This window comes from Rhamphochromis sp. 'chilingali' (genome assembly GCF_963969265.1).
Source record: "Rhamphochromis sp. 'chilingali' genome assembly, chromosome: 1".
NCBI classification, from domain to species: Eukaryota; Metazoa; Chordata; class Actinopteri; order Cichliformes; family Cichlidae; genus Rhamphochromis; species Rhamphochromis sp. 'chilingali'.
Window position 1 is genome coordinate 49,846,180 of NC_137929.1, and position 23,133 is coordinate 49,869,312.

The 23,133-nt window shown below is 43.3% G+C and overlaps 3 protein-coding genes across 3 annotated transcripts; 2 read left to right on the top strand and 1 right to left on the bottom strand.

Annotated features, from left to right (window-relative positions):
* Nucleotides 1-205: 205 nt before the first annotated feature.
* Nucleotides 206-10,649, bottom strand: abce1 (ATP-binding cassette, sub-family E (OABP), member 1). The gene is made up of 19 exons (XM_080888859.1): nt 10,497-10,649; nt 9,283-9,424; nt 9,114-9,199; nt 8,898-8,995; nt 7,260-7,377; nt 6,347-6,484; nt 6,189-6,258; nt 5,696-5,792; nt 5,484-5,573; nt 5,289-5,410; nt 5,038-5,162; nt 4,560-4,656; nt 4,132-4,191; nt 3,999-4,057; nt 3,648-3,758; nt 3,074-3,216; nt 2,526-2,648; nt 2,335-2,446; nt 206-588 (listed from the first exon to the last, which is right to left on the bottom strand). The coding sequence occupies exons 2-19, from the start codon at nt 9,383-9,385 to the stop codon at nt 541-543; spliced, it is 1,800 nt and encodes a 599-aa protein (XP_080744985.1). The 5' UTR covers nt 9,386-9,424; nt 10,497-10,649; the 3' UTR covers nt 206-540.
* A 19-nt stretch (nt 10,650-10,668) lies between these two features.
* Nucleotides 10,669-14,728, top strand: anapc10 (anaphase promoting complex subunit 10). Its single transcript, XM_080889959.1, has 6 exons — nt 10,669-10,823; nt 11,358-11,473; nt 11,734-11,824; nt 11,998-12,118; nt 12,235-12,288; nt 14,295-14,728. The coding sequence occupies exons 2-6, from the start codon at nt 11,359-11,361 to the stop codon at nt 14,472-14,474; spliced, it is 561 nt and encodes a 186-aa protein (XP_080746085.1). The 5' UTR covers nt 10,669-10,823; nt 11,358; the 3' UTR covers nt 14,475-14,728.
* A 2,071-nt stretch (nt 14,729-16,799) lies between these two features.
* LOC308401035 (tripartite motif-containing protein 16-like) lies at nt 16,800-19,259 on the top strand. The gene has a single exon (XM_080889097.1). The coding sequence runs from the start codon at nt 16,929-16,931 to the stop codon at nt 18,525-18,527; it is 1,599 nt and encodes a 532-aa protein (XP_080745223.1). The 5' UTR covers nt 16,800-16,928; the 3' UTR covers nt 18,528-19,259.
* Nucleotides 19,260-23,133: the final 3,874 nt, after the last annotated feature.

Below are 23,133 nucleotides of genomic sequence, written 5' to 3' on the forward strand. Positions count from 1 at the left end.
GCAGATGGCTGTCCCTCCCCAAGCCTGCTGGTCTCTTCCTGTTAAGAGTTTTTCCTTCCCATTGTCACAAAGCGTTTGTGGTGATATGATTGTGGGGGTTTCCTCTGTGTTGTTGTAGGGTCTTTATCTTTTTTTTGAATAAAACTTGAATTGAGTTGTGTTAGCCTCGAGTCTGTAAGGTGTTTACAAAGACACACACGGAGCATTCCTGGTTCAGGAAGCATCAGTTTATTCTGATTGTAAATGTACGGGTGTTAAAATATTCTCGCTGCCTCTGAATTCAGCCGAGCGTGTTCAGCCTGACGCACGCACACACACACAACGCACTTTATTTTTAAACACTTCACAACATTGCTTGCTATTGAATGCAGTCCGGTACATATAGGCTGATGTTTCTTTGTTTTTCTTAAATGTTTTTTTATTTAAAGTTTTAATATGTCTGCTGTTTGGCAGGCCGGCCATGAAATGTTGAGGTTATAACGCTTGAGCGTGCGCCGGCTCCAAGATGCGGCTGGGTAGTCGCCTTTGGTCAGGTGGGTCTTAGTCGTCCAGGAAGAAATAGTTCCCACTCTTCTTCTGTTCCGTGTCCTGCAGAGAGATGAGGCAGAGGTCAAAGGTCGGACTGATTCCTCCTCACTGACATCACCGTTTGGATTTTTCTGTCTACCCCCCTACATAAAGATTTCCATGTAGTGCAGCAGCATATATAATGCTGGGAGGGCTACACTTTCTAATTATTATCTCTAAATAACCCCACAGCTGAGTGGACGACTGCAGCTCAGCACAGTAAAAGCTCTTAAGTGATCACATGTAACGGTAGAAGAGCCTTCAGTGAAACCGGAGGAGCACTGTGATGCTTCCTCGGGTTTGAACAGATTAAGAGAAAATACTAAATGCCTCTGAGCGGGTCAAGAGATTAGAACCGTCTGCTCAAATCCAAGGCTTTGGGCAAAAACAGTGAATCGTAAAAAACGTTTGCTTGAAGGGGCGGAGCTAAAAGTCCTCAGTCTCTGCAAACTTGCACGTCGCCTTGAAGCCGGCAACTGATTGCCTGAGAACATTCCAGGGTCCAGTTGCCTAGGTAACTCTCTAACACTTTTACTACCAGGTTGTATGTCGGTCAGCGGTGTTCTTCGCTCTCATTGGCTCGCCTGTAAGTTGAGTCAAGTCTATTTTGGTTCCCACCCTCCTCGTTGCACCAGCTGTTATTTCGTCGAAAGTCACTGACTTTATGATCTCTGGTCGCCCTGTCGCTTCCAGCGTGTACGCAGCTTCATCTTTATCACATATGTCATCCTGTTGCCTAGCAACCACCTTCCAGTGGGCTAAAATGACCCATTTGGAGTATTTATGCACCGCAACACTTTATAACAGCATCGCATCGGTTTAATTTCAACAAAACTTGTTGATACAAAACTTGTTATGCATGACATATGTCATCCTGTTGCCTGGCAACAATGGACTAAAACACAGCAAATCACACTGCAGCATGAGTATGTGCAACCAAGATAAATTAGGATTCTTTTGACCTGAAAAGCTAATGGTCTCCAAGAAATAAAAACATGGAGCTGGAAATGAGCCTGAACCTAAATATATTCATTAAAAATATATTTATAATATATAATAATGCTTTCCCTCTCTATAGTGTACTGGTTTAGATTTGTATTTTAGTTTCTTTGATTTATTTTTTAACAAATGGGTTTTATTTGTTAGATCAGCTTTAAAGAAACGTCCTTTGGGTTGAATCAGGAATGTTGTAAATCAAAATAAATAGAGTTTATGGATCTACCCGCTGCATCTTTGTCATGTAAGACTCTCAGATCTGAAGAAAACTGATTTCCGCCTGGCTGAAGCACGGCACCAATCACAGCTGGACTCTGCTGTGTGGAGCTCTGTGCATCCCTGACACCTGTGAGGCAGGGCACAGGTCACGATGAAATCACTACAGCTCTGTATCATTTATCCCGGTGTTGACGGGCGAGGACTCGTCATGTGTCACCACTGACATAAAACCTCCACATCACCCCGGAGGAGGAGGAGAAGCCTCACACTGGTGCCCCTCAGTACGATCATTGAGCGTCTGCACTGACGTCACTAAAGCGCCGATAAAAACAACTACAATCATAAACTGCGTCAGCAAACTGGCTGCAGCGGCACCTGTGACAGGTTACCAAAATCAGGAAATGCACGACTGGCTGAAACGACACCCAGAAGTAACTTTTTAATATTATTAGTTCAGTGCTGCATTTTCGTGTCAAGAGTCCGTCCGTGTGTGACGGTCAGTGTGTTTAAATAAAGATTCAAATAAACATGGAGGTTGGGTCGTGGCGTTACCTTGATGGAGTTGAGTTTGTTGATCCTCGGCCTGAAATTGTTCGGATCTCTCCTGAATGTGATCTCCAGCAGCGACAGGAAGCGATTCATCCCAGCCAGCAGACTCTGAGGCCTGAAAAAACAAACATCACGTTACCGTGGCGGTGGCCGGCGAGCTGACGAAGCAGCTTAGACTCGACGGTTCATCTTACGTGTTGGCTGAAGTCTTCTTGGAGGGAAGCCCGTCAAACACGATGACTCTGTCGGCCAGGTAGGTCGCCATGATGAAGTCGTGCTCCACCACGAATGCTGTCTTCTTGGCGTGGAGGATGTACCTGCGAATAAAAGACGTGTCACAACAGCGCCACACACGGGCAGAGACACGCAACAACAACAAGGCCTTCTAATTAGACCGTTTCAGGTCATCCAATGTGGAAGTTCTCCTTCTTAATTACATATTTTGAGACATGACAGACACTTCTTACCATCTTCCACCGCTGCAAAGATTAACCATTCAAATAACAAAAATACTGTTGAGCTGTAAATCATGCAAAGCTACTCACAGAGTCCAAGAATGAAGCTGAAACGAGGAGATTACCTGAAATATGATTATTAAGACGCGCTCTCGTCTGACTTTGTATCAAAGTAAAACTGAAAAGAAATCCTGAGTTTTAAGCCGCTCGCTGTGGATTCGTTGACGCTTGTGTTTGAGGATAAACAGGAAGGGAGCTGCTTGAGGAGCAGGGAGAGGAGCGCATACCTCTTGATGACTCTGGCGGCCATCAATCGCTGCTCGGAGTCCAGGTAGGCAGAGGGCTCGTCGATGAGGTACACGTCGGCCGGTTTTCCCAAACAGAGTGTGAGGGCGACTCTCTGCAGCTCACCTCCAGACAGGTTCTGCACCTGTGGGCGGAGCAGGCAGCTTCATCACCCCGTCTTCATCGTATCTCATTAGAAAACGCTTTCTACCCTCCAGTCGGCTCAAAAAGTCTCCTTACATTTTATTTTAATTATGTTTAAATTGAGTCTGATGACACACAAGTAACAAAATAAAATGGAAAAAGATGGATCGGCGCCTTATCCAGGACAAAGATCAGGTTAGTGTGTTTGTGTGTACCTCTTTAGACATCTTTGCGGGGATCAAAAATTACAACGTTACTCTACTTGTGGTCACTTATGAGGACAAAGGGCCTGTCCTCGCGAGTTCGAGGGCATTTTTGAGACTCCAAATGTGGTTTTAGTGTCAGGGTTACAGTGAGGCTGATGGTTAGGGTAAGCGGCTAGGCTAGCATTAGGTTAATTAGAGGGCCGCTAATTGTTTGTCTCTCTCTTACATCCTGGTCGATGATGCTCTCGATCTGCATCGGCTTCATGACGTCGGTGATGAACTGCGGGTGCGTGTAGGCGTCTCTGATCTTCTCGTGCAGCAGAGCTCGGACGCTGCCCTGAAAACGTAAAACACACTCGACTCCATCAGAGTCCGGACCTTGGTCGCTGCAGATTGGTTTTCATGATATGAACAATGGTAAAAGTCTGGTTCAACTTTATTTAAACTTTTTGGACTCTGAACCCTGGATTTCTGTAAATTCAGTTTGCTGGCTAAAATCAATCAGCAGGCTGAAAGCTGTGAAACAGACGGATGGATGATCCTGTCACGGGTCCGCGGTTAGAAAACGAGAGCTGACCTTGAACTTGGGGCTGATGGTCTGAGGCTTGTAGCTGACGTTCAGGATGGGAATCTCGCCTGAAAGACAGAGCTCAGGGTCAGTGGGTGCGTCCGGTTTAATCTGGCTTCATCTGAGAGAGAGAGAGACTCACCTCCTCCGTCAGGCCTGAGCCCACCGGCCAACATCCTGATGAAGGTCGTCTTCCCTGTGCCTGGAAACACACATACACACTTTCAGACGTGCACGTGTCAGCTTTTCCATTTTTGTGGGAAACAGTCAGAGGAAACAAGATGATCCATATTTTTATTATTTTCCTTTAGTGCCATTTTAAATGAGCTCGTCTGAGCTACGAGATTTTTCATATTTTGCAACTTTTCTTCTCTGAAATTAAATAACTGACTAAGAAAAATTACAGGTTCACACCCTTTAAATTAGATTTTTTTAAATTGGCTTGGAAATGATAAAATGTGTGACGGCCTCCAAAGCTGCTTCTGAATGAAACATCTGAAAAGTTCAATTTAAAACCATTTTTAAACCTTGACCACAGAGATTTAGACTAAAACCCTCAGCGCAGCTCACCATTCTCTCCCAGCATCACCATGATCTCAGAGTCTGTAAACTCTCCTCCTTTGATGTCCAGCGTGAACTCGCCCATCGTCTTCGACATGTCCGGATACTGAACAACAACAAACAATCAAACATTCAACAAAGAAGCAACTCGACTCATTTTCTTATGCTGCTTTTTTGCAAATTGTGCAAAACAATATTTATTTTCATTTTCTTGCACTTCATAAAAATTTGTGTATCTCAATAATGAACGGAGTTGGTCCTGTGGTGAGCTTTAAAGGGTTAATGACGACATTTCTAAACCCACAAGATCGAAAAAGCTCAAGAAAGAAAAGGAATCGGCAGATAGAACTACAGCCCCGTGTGACGAAGCTTTTATTTTGAAAAGAAAAACGTGACAGGAAATGAAAGTGGTAGGGGAAGAAAAACAAAAAGAAAACAACGAGCCAAAGCAAATGAGCAGTGATTCAGATTAGGCACATAAACTGACCTGGTAATGCCTGAGTCTCTTCACCTCCTCCTCATTGGCCGTCTCGGCCACCTTGAAGACCAGCGACGTCTCACGAAACCTGAGATTCTCCGTGGGGACGTAACCGTCCAGGAAGATGTTGATACCTGGAGGAAGGATGCAGGAAGATCAGGACATGCTTTGGGTCCACTTAGCGACAGTGATATTAAGGACAAATACCACCACTTGTTTCTTCACACTTTTACAGAGGTGTGGTGCAATAACGTTTTTACCCTCTCTGACGCTGAAGGGCATGGTAACGACTCCATAGGCGCTCGGGACTCCGTACAGACAGCAGATGAAGTCCGACAGGTAGTCCAGCACGCTCAGATCGTGCTCCACCACGATGATGTACCTGCAACGCAACATCACGTTTAAGAGCGGCGGTGCACCTCCAGGGATCAAACCGAAGCTTTGAAGTGACAAACCTGTCGGGGGTGACGAGTGAGCGGATGGTGATGGCGGCCTTCAGCCTCTGTTTAACATCCAGGTAACTGGACGGCTCGTCAAACATGAAACTGCAGCAGAAGAGCAGAAACAAGAGGACGGCGGTCAGTCTGCGAGCTCGGCTCTCAGCTCACAGACAAAACAATACGTTTGTTAAATATTAAATAAATAAGCTTTCGGGCTGTTTCCTCACATGTCAGCTCTCTGGATGCAGACGACAGCACAGGCGAACCTCTGCAGCTCTCCTCCGGACAGATCCTCCACGTTCCTCTCCCGCAGGTGACTCAGATCTGCAGACAAACACAGAGATGCAATTAGAAATGTTGTTTATACGCAACATTAAAAAAAATCCAAAACAGGGGGAAGATCCCTGGGATTAAACGCTTATTTTAAGAATAGGAATAGTTTCTGCACACAAACTGGTTTATCAGCTCCACACGGAGACACACGCTTTCTTTAAATATGACCCATGAAATAACTCTGTTCCAATGAACTGTGATGTGTCACATGGTCCTCACAAGAGTAAATAGTGTGTATCAACCTAAAAATACTAACACACGACTGTGTTTGTTCATAACGGCACTAAACTGTTTACAGTCGGCGTGTAAACGCTTCCACATGAAGGTTCTTCAGCTTGTAATTAAGAGAGTGTGTGTGTGTGTGTGTGTGTGTGTGTGTGTGTGTACCAAGTTGTTCGCAGACAAGGTCCTGCGTGTCTGTGTCATCTTTCCTGCTCAGGATGGCCCCTACTGACCCCTGTAGGTGGAGACGAAGAATTACAACCGGCCATCAGAGTGAACGCCCACGCCAACAGGAACGATATATTCAAGGAAAAGTCGGGAACCTTGACGGTCTTTGGGATCTGGTCGACGTACTGCGGCTTCACGATGGCCCGCAGATCGTCCTCCAGGATTTTGGTGAAGTAGTTCTGCAGCTCGGACCCTCTGAAGTAGGTCAGGATCTCCTGCCAGTCTGGAGGATTCTGGGATTTCAAAGTACAGATCATTAAAACACAAAGCTTCTGACAACGAGGTCAATGTGTGGAAATGATCCCTGAGGGTGAAAAACTCTGGGGTCTGTATCAGATCCAGGATGATGAACTGAGTGTCTGCACTGAGGCCTAGTATAAGAAAAAGCAGCATTACTTTGAGTGTGAATCATGCAAAGCTGGGCTGACAGAGTCCATGTAACCATAACTTGGTGTGTTGTCCTGCACAAGTTAATCTGTTCGTAGCTTTTCAAGCAAAAAGGTTTACTGTGTAAATGTCCCTGAATTCTGTTCCTTGCAACACATCTGTCTTATGGAACAGATGTGCAAATTGTTCTACTTTACTAACAGGAAATATGGGATTTCTAAGGATACTTAAAGAAAATTAATAACAAAAGTGCAAAAATTCCAGAAAAGTATCAGTAAGTTGTGGGTTTACAATGAATGAGCTGAACAACATGAGTAAATGAGTCAAACTGAATTACAAGGGAGGAGTTTTGTTTTTAAATGGAACTTTAGAACCTAGTCAAGAATTTCCTTTTGGCTTTGGCTAAAGATCTCAACCATCGTTAGCAGTGAGAAGAGCATGTGATAAAGTTACCCGACCGGTCGGTGGAGCCACACCATAATCTTTTCCTGTTGCTAAACTGATGGCCAGCAAACCAAAAATGGCAACTCCACCCAAACATTATCTTCTCAGGCCAGCAGCAACATGACTGCTGGCCTGTGTGTGTGTGTGTGTGTGTGTGTGTGTCGTGTGAACACTCACATCAAACTTCCCCAGGTTTGGTTTCTGTTTTCCGGCCAGAATTTTCAGAGCTGTGGACTTGCCGATACCGTTGGTCCCCACCAGCCCCAAAACCTCACCGGGCCGGGGGATAGGCAGCCTGCACCACACACACACACACACACACACACACACACTATAAACATCTTGACCCACCATAACAGACTTTAACATAAGCTAATAATCAAATAATTCCATCATTTAGTGTCAGCTTTCCTTTCAGGCGTTTCTGCTTTGGTTTGACGGCTTTTCTTTGCTGCCATGGTTCTAAAATGACTTCATTGCTGAGCAATAATAATAATAATAATAATAAGCTCTTACTTAAACACAAAGTCTTAGCAGTGTTTCTTTACATAGATGGGCTACCTGGGTATGTTTGTGCACTTCAGAGACTTGAAGACTGATTAGTCACGTCCCATGCTTTTATTTTTAAAGTCCAATTCGTTAGCTTCATAGCATAATTGCCTAAGTCATTTGACTAAGTCAATGACTTAGGGACTTATGCTATGAAGCTAACGAATTGCTGGTATTGAACTAGAGCTGTGCTTCCTGTCATGATGTGACGATCCTCGATGTCATTCAGCTGCCTCTCTTTAATCAGGAATTACTCTGTCCAGCTCCATGAGCCCGTTAGGGTCCGCTTACATAAAATGACGTAAATGTCATCATCAGACGGTTAAGACGAGGGTCTGTGCGGAGGTTTGAATGCCGCTGTTTCAGTGACCACGCAACAACTTCTCAGGAATGACTACATGGACAGCGGCTGTCCAGCTGTTCGCGTCTGCAACAGAGTATATTCAGAGTACAGTGGTCGTACCGACTCGGACAGCACCATCACAGCCCTGGGTTAGGACCTCAGTGGAGAGGCAGCTGATTATTGCTTTTATTTAAAGCATAAAAATCATTAACAGTTGAAACATTATTTTTATTATTCTCCCCTCCAAGGTCAACCTCTCACTTTTTAAAGGTCCTCTTGTTGTACGGAGAATGAGCATCAACTTGTCTGGATCATCAGAGCTGGCTCTCCAGCTATGAGCAGTAGCAGGTTCTCAGTTGAGGAGTCCAGCTTCCACCCAGAGGGCATCAAGTGAGAAGAACACTCACAGGGTTGTAGACCTGAGTGGACGTAAACTTCTGTTTGCTGTTGAGATCATCACGTGGAGCTCGATCCCCTTTCACGGATCCTAAATCTCCTCCAGGAAATCAAAAGAGCGATCTTCACTTTTGATTTCATCTCCATGGAGTAGTAAAGTCACAGGGAGATTCTTTTATTTGTGTGAACAAAACAACTTGTTTCTCCTCAGATCCCGCGAGATGTTCCAACAGAAGTCCGTGTTGGACAGTGCTGCAAAACCACACCTGACCTGATGTGCAGCCTCCAGGCTGAGAATCTGTGGACCCTCCAAACAAAAACTGAAAGCACTATCTATTAACCAGTGTTAACTAAAATTAGAATCATAGCACATGGTGGAGGTGATCAGAACTAAAGGAGCGATCCAAGAATAACAGCTACGCTGGAACTTAATTCCGACCTGTTTCCCGAGGTTTTTGTAACATGTCAGAGGAAACACTGCTCAGCTGTGAAGTGAAGGTAAACAGACTGGAGGTTTATCGCCGTACCGGTGCAGTTTGAAGGAGTTGGCGCAGTATCTGTGTGTGGTTTCCTTCTCCAGGTTGCTGGGAAGGTTGACGATCGACAGTGCTCCAAACGGACATTTCTGCAAGGAGAAAAAGTCACGAAACAAACTTCAAACACACTCTTAATAGTTTAAACGTTGTGACTAAAAGCAGTCTGAAAAGATCATTTCCTGCTAGATATTCAGGCGCCAAGATTACCTTGACGCAGATGCCACAGCCTATGCACAGAGACTCTGAGATCCACGCTATCTTACTCTGTGGAGTCACCTCAATACACAGTTTACCTGAAGACACACACGGTTCACATTTAGACACATTTCTCTCTCACTCTAGTTTGTGCCGTCGGTGCGATCATCTCCACACTCACCCATACGGACGACCGGGCAGCTCTTCTTGCACTCCTGACGGCATTTCTTAGGTTTGCATTTGTCATGGTTGACGATGGCGATCCTGGTGTTCTTATCCGCCATGATTGAGGGCGGGAATGATGGACGTTAGCACCTGTGGAGCTGGAGAAACAAATTGATATCTGAGGAGCTGGTTTTGAGAAAATGTGATTAAACATACAAAGAGAAACAGGAACAATTTATAAACTGAGTCATGATTAGCATGCAGCTGCCCAAAACCATCCAAAAAGTCTCTAAATGTAGAGTGCAGCAGTCGGGGTCAAACCTGCGTCCACATGCACAATGTTAACTCTGCTGAAACAACACATTCGCTTCTGAACAAACGCTCTTTTTATTCAACAATAGAGTGCTGCAAATCTCCTGCCTAAACCAGCCTCTGGCTGCATTTAATACCTGCTGTCTTTAATTCTGATCCTGGTCTGGTGTGTGCGTATCTAGGCCCCCAGGAGTCGGGCCCATTTGAGCTTTGCAGTCTTTTGTAAAGGAAGAGCGAGCCACACCAGGGTCCATTTAAAATTCTGCCCTTTCATCGTTGCTTCACGTCTATACGCATGTGTCTGGAAACACCCGCTTCAACTCATTTAAACAATCTGTGCCCAACTTTCTTTTTAGTTCGGCATTAATTTAACTCATAATATTAATTATTTTAACTAGCTGTATTCTAGCATGACGGGCGGTGGCGACGAGCTTCAAACTAGGGATTTCTCCTCCAATAACGTGCTGTTCTGTGGTGCATACATATGCCGAATTAATAAACTACCCATAAACACTTTAAAAATGTCTTGGAATTATAATCTCATGACTGTCTGCTACGGTGAGTGATGTGAAACATCATAACTTGGGAGATTTACGAATGGAATTTGGCGCATGATCCTGTCGTTAAAAGAAAACGCAATATTTTCAGGGCCCGTCTCTCAGCAATACGAGCAAACAGGGGAAACCACACTGACTGACTCCCAACAAGCTGTAACCATACAATTACACTGGATAACGGACCAATTATAAAGAGACGCTTGTCCGGTGGAAGCGAAGTTTAGGATGTTCATTGGAGAATGCTAACGGCTAGCTTCACGATATTAGCAGCGGAGGCCCAGCAGCCTGACATCTGCTCGTTTCCGTGGCAATAAAAACGTCAAAAGCAATAAAATCCAGGGCGATGAGTACGCAAACTCACCCTTATCCGGCTCCAGCTACCCGGTTAAGAAGGGATTAGAAGAGAAGACACGTTTAGAGACAAAAACTGTGGGGTGAAACTTCTGTTTTTTTCCAGCAACGTGTTCCTCTCACGGGCTGGAAGCCGGCAGGAAAGATGGCGGGAGTATCGCAGTTAGCATGCGACTGCTTGCTCAGCGCTGGTGACGTGTATAAGAAGCGACGCTGAGGCGCAAAAAAGTGGGAGATTCGAAGTGTGTAAATAGAAGTGGATTTAAACTATTTTGGACGTGCAGCCGTATTTCTGATGCACTGACACGACACCCCGGAGACCTGTACTAACGCGTCTGTGAGTCGGCTTCAATAACTGTGACGTAGATTGAGTTTTAGTGGTTTTGAGAGCGTTTAGAGTTGAGAAGTGTCAGCTGCTGGCGACTAGCTAGTCATAAATAACTCCCAAATAAGTCACATTTTAGCTGAAATGGATGCTCTAGCTTTGTCATTTAGACGAAGAAGTTTACCAAAAGGTCCCCTTATTCCTAAACAGAACTTATATTTTCTGTATTTTCTATTAAATGGAAATAGAGCTCGAAATGTTTAAAATATGCATAAAGGTTTGCGTCTGGTTATAATCTAGTTAAAATAGATGGTGCCAGTAGTGATATTTATAAGCCGAACTTTACCTAATGGTCAGCTTATTATTAAAATACAGTTATATTTGCTTCGTTGATTAAGTTGTATTTACTAAGTGTGAATAAACCTTAAAATATCGAAAACATGAATAGACGTTGGTGTTAGGTTACTGATCTCCATGAACCTTTTGAGAAAAACGCGTCAGATTTTCCATCAGAGTGTGCTGAACTTGTGTTTTTTTGTTTTAAAGTATGGCGACACCGAGCAAGACACCACCTGGAGCTGACCCGAAGCAGCTGGAGCGGACCGGGACGGTTCGGGAGATTGGCTCCCAGGCGGTGTGGTCCCTCTCTTCCTGTAAACCTGGTAACTACTCCCTCAGACACCCCCCCCCCCCCCCCCCCCCCCCCTGCATACAGTCTGCTGTGTGAACAGATGACTGTAAACATCTTTCAGAAGTGGACACAATCTCAGAAATTGTGTTATTTTTCTCCTTGGAGCTGTTCATATGCATATCCACAGCGTAGTAAGCAGTTTGCCTTACTGCACAATTGCCACGTTTGGATCAATTTCAGAGGCCGTTGGGATCAATTCTAGTCTGATGTGTTTGCCCTCTACGTGTCCAGGTTTTGGAGTGGATCAGCTAAGGGATGACAACCTGGAGACCTACTGGCAGTCGGATGGGTCGCAGCCTCACCTGGTCAACATACAGTTCAGGTAACGTTTTCCAGCTTCTGTACAAGAGAAGTTAAAGTAAACCTGGAAAATGTACATTATCTTTAACTGGAAGGTGTTGTTAATTTTATTTGTGTGTGCTGCTGCTGACAGAACCTTACTCTTTTGCTTTGTTATTAATTCACTTTCTTTAATATGTGACCTGTGGAGTAAAGGAGGAGGACGACAGTGAAGATGTTGTGCATTTATGCTGATTATAAGTCAGACGAGAGCTACACCCCGAGTAAGATCTCGGTGCGAGTCGGCAACAACTTCCACAATCTTCAAGAAATCAGGGTAAAGCTTAGTGTATATATGTCAATAAAAAGAATAATTAATAAAAATAATCTGGTTTTCATCCGGAGGTTTCAAAATCACTCAGACCCTCCTCTTCCTCGTCTTCCCCTCTGCAGCAGCTAGAGATGGTGGAGCCCAGTGGATGGATTCACATCTCTCTCATGAATCCGGTAAGAATTAATATTTTTCCAACCTTTAAATGCTGCATTTTACCAAAACAGGACTCTGTAACATCCTGCTCTGTGGTCTCTGTTTGCATTTCTGATTGTCTCTGGTCGACAGGGTGTAACTGAATGTAAAGCCTTCGGTCAGGGGACAGAATCCAGTCATTTACTCACTGTGGAACATTTGAAGATTTACCATCTGTATAAACGTGTAGATGTAAATACTGACACCCAGCCACAGTGACTGAAAGACGGAGAGAGACATTTGTGCCCTTATTTTGCACTCTTTCCCATAATGGCCAAAGTCAGGGAACTAAAGTCTCTGTGCAGTTAACTACTACACCTACTGATTAGAAAGTGTGCAGAATTCCCTCCACAGGCGACTGTTCAGTGTTTTTATAGAAGGAAACATCAGCACTGAACCATTTAATCGCTGCCTTCATTGTCTGTGCTGAGCCGACGTGTAGTTGGCATTCAAAGGAGGTGCAGGTTGTAGAAGTAAGCTTTCAGAAGGGTTTGTGGTTATGATGATGTACAGCGGATAACAAAATTATTTGTTCATTGTGCAATGACCATTCATTCGTTAATTCATACCTTCTTTGCACTTTTTATCCACTTTAAAGTTTATTGTGTTGTTTTGTTGTGTTTAGTGCTGAAAGGGGACAGTTTTCTAATTTCACTGTATTTTTGTACAAAGTGTGACTGTGCGATGACAATAAGAGTTATCTTATCTTAAAATCAAGAGAACAAAGAAGTTCTGTAGAAAACGTGTAAACAAACAAACAAAATTAAAAATGACTGAATTCATGTTTTTGTACCTAAACCTGAGCCGGAACTCAGACATAACATTCGACCACCATAAAAAAGTTTTTATGAATGCAAGCAAATAAATGTAATTTGGAATCTTGATTCAAAAATAATATTGTGCTTTACACTTTTATTCTTTGTTTTTGGTAAGACAGTAAATTTAAAAAAATGCATGGATAACAGCAAAAATTATTTATTAGCATTAAAAATGAACGTTTTATGAGCACTGGGTGCTTCTGCTTGTACACATTGGGGACTTAACCATTACAGAAACATAAAAAGTGAATTTGATAATTATAAATACTGTTCATTTAGGGTGGCATAAACCTTACACTGGCCGGTGGTCTGATAAATTTGTGAAGCACTGTTCCTGCAAAAATAGACGTAATGCAAAAAAATAAGGCGGCGCTTCTCCACCTAAGACTTGTGGGGGTCTTTACATGCCACCAAGTGCAGTAACCTACAGCTCTTATGATTGGACAGTGACTATACACTTGAGTGTTTTGTTTGTTTGTTTTTCAACTCAGGGGAGCTAGAGATACGTTTTTGTAAATTCTTGTGTTTAAATATGGTTAAAAATGTTTAAAATGTCACTACAACATTAACAGAATGTAAAAGAAAAGCATGTGCTGTTATGTAATACCAGTTTGTACCACAAGATGGAGCAGTGAGTCAGTCTAATGAATGCAGCGCTCCCCAATCTCTGGGCCACCGACTGGAGAGTTGAGGCTCAGGTGTGAAATTTATGGTTTTCATCGTTTTTATGGTTAACTCTGTTTCTATGGGTCTTTTCCCATGTGTTATGTATAAATCTTTTTTCTTTTTTTGGTAATGGTACTGCTTTTATTTTGTTGTATTTATCTGCGACACCTTAAAGGCCGGTCCGTGGCACAGAAAAGGTTGGGGACTGCTGCTGTAATATTTATTTAAGCAGCACATTCTTCTCAATGGGAGCACCTAAAACAGAAACATTGAACTTAAACAGAACAGCACCTGCTGGTAAAACGCTGCCTCCCGGTGGTTAAAGTTGTAGTTAAAATTAGCAGATTATAAGTATCTTTAAAGAAGTGGCTTGATGCTCGGTCACTCTGTGTGTGTGTGTGTGTGTGTGTGTGTGTGTGTGTGTGTGTGTGTGTGTGTGTGTGTGTGTGTGTGTGTGTGTGTGTGTGTGTGTGTGTGTGTGTGCGCGTTTGTGTGTTTTTCAGCGCACAAACGAGCCCATCAGCACATTCATGATCCAGATCGCCGTGCTGGCCAACCACCAGAACGGGAGAGACACGCACATGAGGCAGATCAAAGTTTACACACCCGTGGAGGAGAGCTCGATCGGCAAGTTCCCACGATGCACCACGGTCGACTTTATGATGTACCGGACCATCAGGTGATCTGGACGTGACCCAGGAACCCCAACAGACTTATATCTGGAGCTGGATCATTATCAATGAGAGGAACATCAGTGAAGCTGCCAGTGTTGAATATTTAAAGATGTTCAGTCAGAGTCATAGACCCAGTCAGTGTTGGTTTACATGCTTTAACAATGAGTTTCCACACAGAGTGAATGCTTTGATATGAATTTGGTTCCTAAATTTATCCTTTTTGTCTCTCGCAGTATAAAAAAACGTTTGTGCCTACACATTGTTTCCTGTTGTGGATTGTTAATAAAAAGGTAAAAATAAATGTTTCAAAAATCCAGAATGTGACTGTGTTCGTGTAGAAAACTATAACTTGATTCTGTAGCTGTGCTCAGTCTTATGCTTCTTGGTTTAGTCACAGATGTTGTTGCTTTACTTGAAGAAAATGAGGTTTGAAAACAGTAATACGTTGATGATGCAGGAAAATGTTCTATTCTGCTGATGTTGGACCTCACGTCGGCCTTTGATATGGTTGACCACCACTTTTCTGTGGCGGTTTCTAAGTGCAGGTCATCCTTCACTTCCCTTACCTATGGTGTGCCACAAGGTTCTGTATTGGGACCCTTATTGTTTCTAATATATCTACTTCCTTTTCAGCATATTTTGAGCCCCTTTGAGTAGGGCTGTGCGATATGACCAAAATCTCATATCCGGATATAAGAATTCTATCGATAACGATATAAATCACAAAAACATTTTCTGTAAATTATGTGAATCTCGGGCAGCTTGACTTGCGGAAAGTGTTTCCAGCTGCGCGTCGCGTACCTGGAGTCCAGTGTTTTAACCGATGCATGAAAGTATACATTTTTAGACATAAGTTGTAAAGGCTGCCGTTTTCTTTGTGAGTATTTATTACACGGCGTGCTGCGGGGAAAAGCCTGTTCTAACGTTTGAGTCTAAGGTTTATTTTTTAGCACCTGGCGGCTCTTTTTTACTTCTCATCTGTAAATAATCTGCTCTTTCACGTGATTCAGTTTATTTTGAAAAGTCTGAACAGGATCTTGGGCTTTATTGTGAAAGGTTTGTGGTACATAAACAAGCGGACACGCGATGCTGTTACTGTCATTGTTGCTAACTACAACGCATAAAAACAGGCGCTTGTCCGTCCGTAGTGTGGTTATATAAAATATAAGAGAAAGAGAGAACTTTAAGAAATGAATATAGCCACTACAGTGACCATCAAAACGATGAAAACATATTGCCGTAAACAGTTTATTTTACGACGCCACGAAACAAACGATAGTGTAAACTGAAACAATAGCTGTTTTTATATCGTCATCCGATATATATCGTTATATCGAACAGCCCTACAGTAATGCGTTGTGCTGGCAGACATGCACTTACAATGATGAAAGCTCTAGGTCCCCTTTCGACATTTGTGAAATCGTCTATCAGGAACCTTGGGGTAACTTTTGACTTTCCTCTTACTTTGGATGTTCAAATCTCTGGTTCCGTCTTTCTTTTATCACTTATCACTGCTACATTAAGTCCTGTAGTGTCACACACTGAACTGGAGGTGGTTATACATGCATTTGTTTCATCATGTTTGGACTATTGTAACTCACTGTTTATATGTCTAAACAAAAACTCCTTGGAACAAAACTCTGCAGCAAGGCATAAACTTAAAATCTCAGTTTTTTATTGTCACATAAGTGGTTGCCTGATTCACATGTTGCTGCAGTTTGTAGTCACAGTAGTTGCTCTAGCTTCACTTTTACTAGCTCTTGCTGCAGTTTAGCTGCCTAACTTTCCATCTGTAGTTTCAGATGTTAAGTAGTATCAGTGTTTGATTAAGTTGTGGAAGTTTCCATAACTAGCACCAGATGGTGATGTAGCTTGGGTATTTCATTTAGTTGCACCAGTTTCAGCTGCTGGTATAATTTATTTGTATCAGTCACTCAAGTTTCAGTCATTTCAGTTTCACTAACTTGACAATGTTGGTGTTGTTAGTTGCAGGCATGGTGTCAATGGTTGCTTCATTGCAGTCGTACTTTCACCCGTAAGCGTAGGTGCAAATCTTGAGATACTTGCCATGTTTAGTTTTAGCCATTACAGTTTTATAATTCCTGTAGTTTCAGAGGCTGACTCATTTGCAGGAGTTGCAGTTATACATATTGCTGTGGTCTCATTGGGTGCTGAATATATATTTATTTGCAAGTGTTGTTTGCATTTGCTGATTATGTATTTACAGATTTTTAACTGACTAGGAGGTAACGGATAAAAATGCAAACTACAAACAGACCTATGATGTTTAAAGTTACTAAACAGTGTCTACTTCAAACTGTTCTTCCTGGTAAAAGCTAAAGTCTGTTAACTCCTCCCTCTTCTACCTGAAGCACAGCAGCTCCAGTCTGTCCACATATTTTCTGGAATAGTTTCACCACTATGTAACAGAAACTCACAGAGACACTCTTACTGAGAGGAGAAATGGCACAGAAAAGAGATCAGCTAGATCGAGAAATGTTCTCTTGTTGGATCTGTTTGGATCTACTGAAGGATACTGTGACTATTCCCTGTGGACACAGCTACTGTATGAACTGTATCGAAACCCACTTTGATGAAGAGGACAGGAAGGGAATCCACAGCTGCCCTCAGTGCAGGAAGACTTTCACACTGAGGCCTGACCTGGAGAAAAACACCATGTTAGCAGAGTTGATGGAGTTACTGAAGAAGACTGGACTCCAAGCTGCTCCAGCTGATCACTGCTATGCTGGACCTGAAGATGTGGCCTGTGATGTCTGCACTGGGAGGAAACTGAAAGCTATCAAGTCCTGTTTATCTTGTCCAGCCTCTTACTGTGAGAAACACCTCCAACCTCACTATGATGCAGCTCCATTAAAGAAACACAAGCTGGTGGCCCCCTCCAAGAAGCTCCAGGAGAACATCTGCTCTCATCATAAAGGCCATGAAACAGTCCCAGCTGCAGCAGAAAGGACTGAGAAGCAGAAGGAGCTCGAGGTGAGACGACTAAACATCCAGCAGAGAATCCAGGAGCGAGAGAAAGATGTGAAGCTGCTTCAACAGGAGGTGGAGGCCATCAATGGCTCTGCTGATAAAGCAGTGGAGGACAGTGAGAAGATGTTCACTGAGCTGATCCGTCTCATCCAGAAAAGAAGCTCTGATGTGAAGCAGCAGGTCAGATCCCAGCAGGAAACTGAAGTGAGTCGAGTCAAAGAGCTTCAGGAGAAGCTGGAGCAGGAGATCGCTGAGCTGAAGAGGAAAGACGGCGAGCTGGAGCAGCTCTCACACACAGAGGATCACAACCAGTTTCTACACAACTACCCCTCACTGTCAGCACTCAGTGAGTCTACACACTCATCCAGCATCAATATTCGTCCTCTGAGCTACTTTGAGGATGTGACAGCAGCTGTGTCAGAGACCAGAGATAAACTACAGGACATTCTGAGAGAGGAATGGACAAACATCTCACTGACAGTCACTGAAGAGGATGTTTTACTGTCACCACCAGAGCCAAAGACCAGAGCTGGATTCTTAAAATATTCACAAGAAATCACACTGGATCCAAACACAGCACACAGAGAATTGTTATTATCTGAAGAGAACAGAAAAGTGACATTAATGAGACAAAAACAGACTTACTCTAATCACCCAGACAGATTCACTGATTATTATCAAGTCCTGAGTAAAGAGAGTCTGACTGGACGTTGTTACTGGGAGGTGAAGTGGAGAGGGGGTGGAGTTGATGCAGCAGTCGCATACAAGACTATCAGCAGAGCAGGAGAGTCAGATGAATGTGGATTTGGATTTAATGACAACTCTTGGTTATTGAGCTGTGACAGAAAAAGTTGCAAATTTTTGCACAAGAATGTCCAAACTGTCCTCTCAGGTCCTCGGTCCTCCAGAGTAGGAGTGTACCTGGATCACAGAGCAGGTATTCTGTCTTTCTACAGCGTCTCTGAAACCATGACTCTCCTCCACAGAGTCCAAACCACATTCACTCAGCCGCTCTATGCTGGACTTGGTCTTTTTATTGATCATGGAGACACTGCAGAGATATTAAACTGAAATAGACAGAAGTCACTGAGGGACGGCTAGTTCCTGTTTCTTTGGTCTCCAGCATTGCTGTCAACAGTGATGGAGATTTTGAAAAGAGGTCAGAGTGGCACCAGAAAGTTCTTTGAAAGTAAATTCTGCTAGACCGAAAACAATTTCTAATTAGCTTGTATGAAGAAGATCATAAATTCTAATAAAAATGAACAAACATTAATGAACTTCAGTTTTTATATCAAGAAGACACTAGTATTATAAATGTAATTGTTTTATTATGAATAGTATTGTCTAAGCTCACAGACCAAATGTTACACTCTGAATAAGACTTTTAATTTCAGTCCTTCCAGCACACAAAATCACATGTATTCTACTAGAGAAGATGTGGATTTTATAGACACTCAATCTGAAGACTTGCTTAATGTAAACCCTCCTGTGTGAAGTTTGTTACATGTTTGAACTGATACATGCTGATTTTCTTTCTTTTTTGTTGTTGTTGAGGAGTTATTTGGTTATTTGAAGAAATATTGAAATGAAAATCTTGATTTGAATCATCTGCTACTGTGGCATATGTAACTCATTACTGGTATTTTTTTTTATATCAGGTGTGGCTATAACTTAGACTTTCTGCTGGTCTGTTTTCTGTGTTCTTATCCCTAACCTTAACCACAACCTTAATCATGTTAGATAGTGTTTTCCAAAGCGATTCATGATGATAAAATTTTTTTAAAAAAGTAAAATAAATGTACATGTCCCAACGGTTCTCATGTTCTCTCCTGTTTCTGAACGCATAACATAGAGACGTGTTGAGTGGCCGAAAGCGTAACATACCAACAAGTTGTCTCATAGCGTAGTATGTTACGTTTTGGGATGAGAACATGTTGGAAAAACCAGCAGAAGGCACAATGTAGTGTTACTGACATGTGATTGGATGAGCAGCCTACAGCCCGCCTCCAAAGTCTCCCAGTGATTATGCCGATGAGGAAACTGATGTGTTTGTCAGAGAGTACAAAGGTGTTCAACCATGAACTTAGCACAACAAGTGAAACACACACATACACTCTAAACCCTGATCTGACTCATGCAGATGATTCAGTATCTTTCTGTGTCCTTCCTGTTTAGCTGCTTTTGGACGAATCCTGATTCTCTTTCTCTGCTTTGGTTAAGCAAACAGGTTTGATTTGTTGGTCATGAGTGACGTGTTTAGCAAAAAACAAACAAACAAAAATATGTTGTTGGAGACTGTCTCTCATTTACAAATTTCCTCTGGCTGCAGAAGTTGAAGAAGAGACTGTCACTGCATGCTTGTATGATTTTTTTTTTTTTTTTTTTTGCCACACGACTGTTAAATCCAGGACTTTTAAGGTTACAGTAGTTGCTGTATCTTATCATAGATAGATTTGTTTGGTTGTAGTTAAAGTGTCAGTAGTAGCAGATGTTACTATATTTGAAATTATTAACTTAAATTCAAATATAGTAACAAAGTATATGTGGGGCCTCCCTGCTGCTGCGGAGTCGGGGCGGTCTGCTCCTGCTCCGCGGCTGCTGAGCGACCCCTCATCTGGGGCTCTCTTCAGCTTTTTTCAGGGAGAGTGGCACGGTTTCCCCTCCGTTGGTCTTCTAGCAGATCATTACATGAAGGAAGCTTTTAAATACAAGCGCGCTCATGCTCACAGGTGCACACACGGGTTCTCACACATACAAACTACACCCTTTTTGGCTCCTACCTCAAAGCACACCGTGGGCTGTCAATCCTACGTACTGCACAATATTTAGTATTTACTGTTATATTCACATTGTTTTTTGCCCTTTATCACCGTTCCTCTTCCCTGCTGTTTTTCTTTCCCTCTTTCTTTCTCCCTTTTCTTTTCCCCAGTCAAGTCCATTGGGCATCTTTCTTTGCCTTTAGACAATAATTCTGATGGCAAAAGAACCAAACGGGACAGGCAAAAAAAGAAAAAAAGAAAGAAATTATTAACTTAGTTGCAGAAGTTGCTGTGGTTTTAGGCTTGTTTAGTTACAATCACTCTTTGCTGCTGGCGTGGCTGTAGTTTTAGTTTTAAATTTAGTTGCAGTAGTTTTTGTGTCATATAGCAGATGTTGTTATACTTGGAGTAGCAGAGTTGCAGACATTGCCATGACTAATAGCAGATATTGCTGTAGTCTCCTTCATTCATTTGTTACAGAATTATCCATGCTTTCCTGTAGATGTTATATTTTCAGCCACTGATTTAATTCCTGAAGTCACCATGCTTTCCTGCAGATGATACTGTAGTTTCAGTCATTCATTACAGGAGATGTTGTAGTCTGAGGTTTGTTTAGTTTCAAAAGTAGACAATACTTATAGCAGCTATTGTTTCATTGATCCGTTAAGTTACAGAATTCTTCATTGTTTTCTGCTGATGTTCTTATAGTTTTAGTCACTGGTTGAGTTGCAGAAGTAGCCATTCTGCAGATGTTGTGGTATCTGTCTGTCCGTCCTTCCTTCCTTCCTTCCTCTTCCGCTTATCCAGGCCTAAACAGAGAAACCCAGACCTCCTTCTCCCTAACCACCTGCTCCAACTTGTCCAGGGGGACACCAAAGCGTTCCCAGGCCAGCTGAGAGATATAATCTCTCCAGTGTGTCCTGGGTCTGCCCCAGGGCCTCCTCCCGGTAGGTCATGCTGGGAACACCTCACCCAGGAGACACCCAGGAGGCATCCTTGTCAGATACCCAAACCACCTCAACTGGCTCCTTTTGATGCGGAGGAGCAGCGGCTCTACTCTGAGCCCCTCCCGGATGGCCTCATGCAGGATGGCTTCACCCTCTCTCTAAGGGAGTGGCCAGCCACCTTCAGAGGAAGCCCCACATGATCTTGTTTATTCAGTCACTACCCACAGCTTGTGACCATAGGTGAGGGTATGGGTGTAGATCGACCGGTTAATGGAGAGCTTCACTTTTACACTCAGCTCTCTCTTGACCGCAACAGACCAGTATGCGTCCGCATCACTTCAGCCACAGCACCAATCTGTCTGTCGATCACCCACTCCCATCTTCCATCACTCGTGAACAAGACCCCAAGATACTTAAACTCCTCCACTTGGGGCATGAACTTGTCCTTCATCCGGAGGGGACACTACAGCCAAATCTGGCTGACAACCACGGCCTCAGATTTGGAGGTGCTGATTCTCATTCCCCCCATTTTGCACTCGGGTACAACTGTTCCAGTGCAAGCTGGAGGCCATCACCTGTTGAACCCATCAAAACCATATCTTCTGCAAAAAGCAGAGATGAGATTCTGAGACCACCCAAAGTCAAAGCCTTCAGCCACTTGGCTACTGTGGAGTTCTTTTTTGCTAAGAAAAGTTCAAGAGACAATCTAGACAATCTAGCAGTTCACGTTATTTTATTATCAGGCAGTTAAAGATTTGGCTTGCAAAGCTGTGGACTTCTCTATGTCAGGCAGTCTGTGCATGGAAAACTCCCAGACAGTTCATAATTCAAAGTAAATATTGGACACATGGAAACAGGTAATATTTGTGATTGGCTATTAATGGGGAGATGCTATGGTTTAGACTTAGCACTCCCTGATTTGTTCTCCCATGGGTCCTTCCGCATGGTAATGGTCAACGACAAAACACCACTGGGGTTCAGATCCGGGAGGCTCCAAGAAGGGACTCCAAGAATGCGTCGTTCGGCACATAATGGCAAACGGCAGTCAGGACTAATTCCCCAACCCAAAGATGGAGGGAAAAAAACCCTCTTGTCCACTGGGAAAAACCCCAACCTACAGGCAGCAAGCCAAGGGGATACTAGGATACCCACCCCAGCCCGTTGTCTCTCACCAAGGGCAACTCCAGACAGAGACAGAGTCCAGCCCCTCTCCAGGAGTGCTGGTTCCAGCAGAGATGAGATTCTGAGACCAGAACAGTTCCCTTGATCATGTACTCATAAGAGTCTTTTGAATCGCTCTTTGTTTGATCACTCACCCGGGACCAATTTGCCATGGGAGACCATACCAGGGGGCAAATGCCCCTGGACAGCATAGCCTCTGACATCCCTAGGACACAAAAACCCCTCAAGCCACTATAAGGTAGCGATTCACAGAGGGGTATTGTGGTTTCAGGTCTTTATTTAGTCGTCATATCTTCTACCAGATGCTGGTTTGGTTTCATCTGCCAATTTGGTTGCAAAACTTGCCGTGCACAGTAGCAGTTGTTAGTGTATTTTTAGGCTTTCATTTTGTTGCAGTAGTTGCCACATCTTCTAGCAGACATTGTTGTAGTTGCAGTAGTTGAAGGGTTAGTAGTAGTGGTGGATGTTGCTATTTTACAGTCATTTATTTAGTTGTAGAAGTTCCCATGCCATGTAGTGGATGTTGCTAAAGTTTCTTTCATTCATTTGTTGCAGAATTTTTAATACTTTTCTGCAGTTGCATACAATAATATCAGCAGAGCAGGGAGCTTAAATGAATGTGTATTTGGATACAATGACATATCTTGGTCATTCCATTGTTACACAAACAGTTATACTTTTTGGCACAACAAAGTCCGAACTCTCCTCTCAGGTCCTCGGTCCTCCAGAGTAGGAGTGTACCTGGATCACAGAGCAGGTATTCTGTCTTTCTACAGCGTCTCTGAAACC

Coding starts and splice junctions, on each gene's coding strand:
- LOC308401035 (XM_080889097.1), top strand. CDS start 16,929: ATGGCACAGAAAAGAGATCAGCTAGATCGAGAAATGTTCTCTTGTTGG.
- abce1 (XM_080888859.1), bottom strand. CDS start 9,385: ATGGCGGATAAGAACACCAGGATCGCCATCGTCAACCATGACAAATGC. Junction 7,378..8,897: donor AACTCCTTCAAACTGCACCG/GTACGGCGATAA, acceptor TGTGTGGTGCAG/GCTGCCTATCCCCCGGCCCG. Junction 5,574..5,695: donor TGCATCCAGAGAGCTGACAT/GTGAGGAAACAG, acceptor CTTCTGCTGCAG/TTTCATGTTTGACGAGCCGT.
- anapc10 (XM_080889959.1), top strand. CDS start 11,359: ATGGCGACACCGAGCAAGACACCACCTGGAGCTGACCCGAAGCAGCTG. Junction 11,825..11,997: donor CTGGTCAACATACAGTTCAG/GTAACGTTTTCC, acceptor TGTGGAGTAAAG/GAGGAGGACGACAGTGAAGA. Junction 12,289..14,294: donor ACATCTCTCTCATGAATCCG/GTAAGAATTAAT, acceptor TGTGTTTTTCAG/CGCACAAACGAGCCCATCAG.